This window comes from Saprolegnia parasitica, assembly GCF_000151545.1.
Source record: "Saprolegnia parasitica CBS 223.65 unplaced genomic scaffold supercont2.1091, whole genome shotgun sequence".
Taxonomy (NCBI): domain Eukaryota; phylum Oomycota; class Saprolegniomycetes; order Saprolegniales; family Saprolegniaceae; genus Saprolegnia; species Saprolegnia parasitica.
Window position 1 is genome coordinate 1 of NW_012157485.1, and position 2,467 is coordinate 2,467.

Sequence of the window (2,467 nt, forward strand, 5' to 3'; positions counted from 1 at the left end):
GGGCATCATTGGCGTCGCCGAGGAAGACGAGAAACGCGGGCTCTTCATGAACGCCCACCTGAGCGACGTGCTCCTCCTCTTCCCTGCGTCCGGCGGCGCCGACGCGGCCATGAGCGTGCCTGCCCACCGGCTCTTGCTCTCGCTGCGCTCGGGCGCCTTTCGCGCCGCCTTCCTCGACAGCTCGACGAGCATCACCAACATCGCGACCGGCGCCAAGCGTCTTCGCCTACCACTCAAAATCGTAGTCCAAGACACCTCGTACGCCATCTTCAAGGAGCTCCTGCGCTATCTCTACACGGGCAAGATTCAGGCGACGCCTGCGTCGGAGAGCTTTTGGCTCGACTTACTCCAGGCCGCCGCTCGGTATAGCATGAAGCTCTGCAAATCAACTGCTTACGGTATCGATATGTAGGTACGACGTTCCACGCTTGTGCATCTTGTGCATTGAGGCCGAGTCGCCCAACCACAAGCTGCACCTGATGGAGATCCTCAACATGGTCGACTCGGACGTCTTTCATGCCATGGACAGCGCAAGCCCGGTACACTGCGCCATGCATCGCCTTGTCGACGAGTGCATGCGCACCATCATGACGATGCCAGACGGCGAGATGCAGCAGTACGCGCCACCTTCGTACCCCTCCATGCATCATCACCAGCTGCGTAGGCTGCTGCAGCTCGCGCAATGCTCCACCGAGCGTCTTCTCTCTATCTACCGGCAACGCACCAACGTGCCTCTCGTCCTTGCAGTTCAGCACCAAAACCTCCGCGTTGTCGATGCCCTCTTGGTCGATAGAGCTATTGCGCCCGCCATTTTTTCTCATGATTCTTGTAGTCGACCGAGACGGACATGGCAGCGCTGCTCGCTCAGGCGAACGACGCTGGCGTGCTTCCGCTGGTAGCCGCGCTCGAGACGCAGAACGAAGCCATCCTCCGGCGCGTGCTCGGGCTCCCGACGCTCGACCACATTCTCATGGAAAACAGCGTCCAGGGCTGGTTCCTCATGGCCTGCGCAAGCGGGAACCGCCTGCACTGCGAGCTGCTCGTGCGCGACCACGGCGCCGACGTCAACCTCATTTCGACGCTCGCCGACACGCACGCGTTTGGGCGCCAGCAGACACCGCTGCACATTGCGAGGTAGTAGTCTGCCATGTCGTAAATGCTGACCCTGTCCTACTAGTCATTTTGGGCACGTGGCCATTGTAACGTATTTATTGAGCTGCAACGCCGTGCCCAACTTTCAAGACTGCGACGGCAACACGCCGCTGCACGTTGCGAGCACTGTCGTACGTAGCATATCTGCAGTCTCGTACACACTGACGGTGGTGGAGGCGGTCGCCGAGGCGCTCGCCGACAAGTGCAACCCCAATATCCCCAACATGCGTGGCCAAGTGCCCATGCACGTCGCTGCGAGCCGGTACCTTTCGTCTCCTACGGTGACACTGAGCCAATGATAGCGGCGACATTGGTATCGTGAGCCTTCTCTTCCAACAAGGCGCCGACCTCGATGTCCTCGACGACCAAGGCCAAGTACTGGAGCTGCGTGTGATGCTACGGCGCTCATGATGACGATGTATGCGTAGACGCCTTTTCATATGGCGGCCGCCCACGGTCATGCGCCCGTGGTTCTTATCCTGCTCAAGCTTACGGAAGATCGTGCGAGCGAGGTCAGTGCGACCCCGGACGACCCGGAATCGCCGGGGACGCCCCGTCCATCGTTCGACATCAACGCCGTCGACTACAAGAGTGCGTGGACGTCGCTTGAGGAGACTAAGCTGACTGTATCCAGACAACACGGCGCTCAATTTGGCAGCGATGGCGCCGAAAGACCGATGCGAGAAAATTCTTCAAGTACTGCTGGAGAACGGAAGCGATCCGAACGTGGCCAACTGGTTTGGTGCGAACCCACGTTATCGGCAACTTGTGCGATGCTTGACGTAGGCTATACGCCGCTGCATACATTTTGCGCGCATCACACGGGGCCTGTCTCTGTCATTGATATGTTTGTACGCCGTCCTTGTCGAGAATGGCGATGTCATGCGACGCGAGTAGCGGGAACACGGCGCCGACATTCAAGTGCAGAGTCTTGACGGCAGCACACCGTTGCACTTGGCCGTAGGGACAGCCAGTGAGGCGATCGCAGTCGCTCTTGTGCGGGCGGGGGCTCCCGTCTACGTCCAGGACCTCGTCGGTACGCACTGATGGTTTTTACGAGTGAGGCATGCAACAGAGTTCTTGCACTGTACTAGGCCGCAGCGTCGTCAACCTCGCGGAAAGCACGTCGCAAGGCGTCATGGTGGTCCCAATCCTCAAGAACGTCAACATGCCGCCGCCGTGGGTGGCCGATGACACGGTCGTCGAGTGCATGTCGTGTGGCCAATCGTTTGGCATGGCCATGCGCAAGCACCATTGCCGCCACTGCGGCCGCGTGATCTGCTACCAGTGTTCGTCCAACCGGATTCCGCTGCCC

At 59.8% G+C, this 2,467-nt stretch overlaps 1 protein-coding gene across 1 annotated transcript; it reads left to right on the forward strand.

Moving 5' to 3' along the window:
- Nucleotides 1-46: 46 nt before the first annotated feature.
- SPRG_18281 (hypothetical protein) lies at nt 47-2,441 on the forward strand (the record flags this gene model as incomplete). The annotated part of the gene is made up of 12 exons (XM_012357719.1): nt 47-363; nt 413-616; nt 665-785; nt 842-1,134; nt 1,178-1,283; nt 1,329-1,414; nt 1,455-1,527; nt 1,581-1,743; nt 1,787-1,894; nt 1,939-2,003; nt 2,050-2,188; nt 2,247-2,441. Coding segments are annotated over 12 exons (1,870 nt in total), but the record flags the coding sequence as incomplete, so codon positions are not given.
- Between the last annotated feature and the right edge of the window lie 26 nt (nt 2,442-2,467).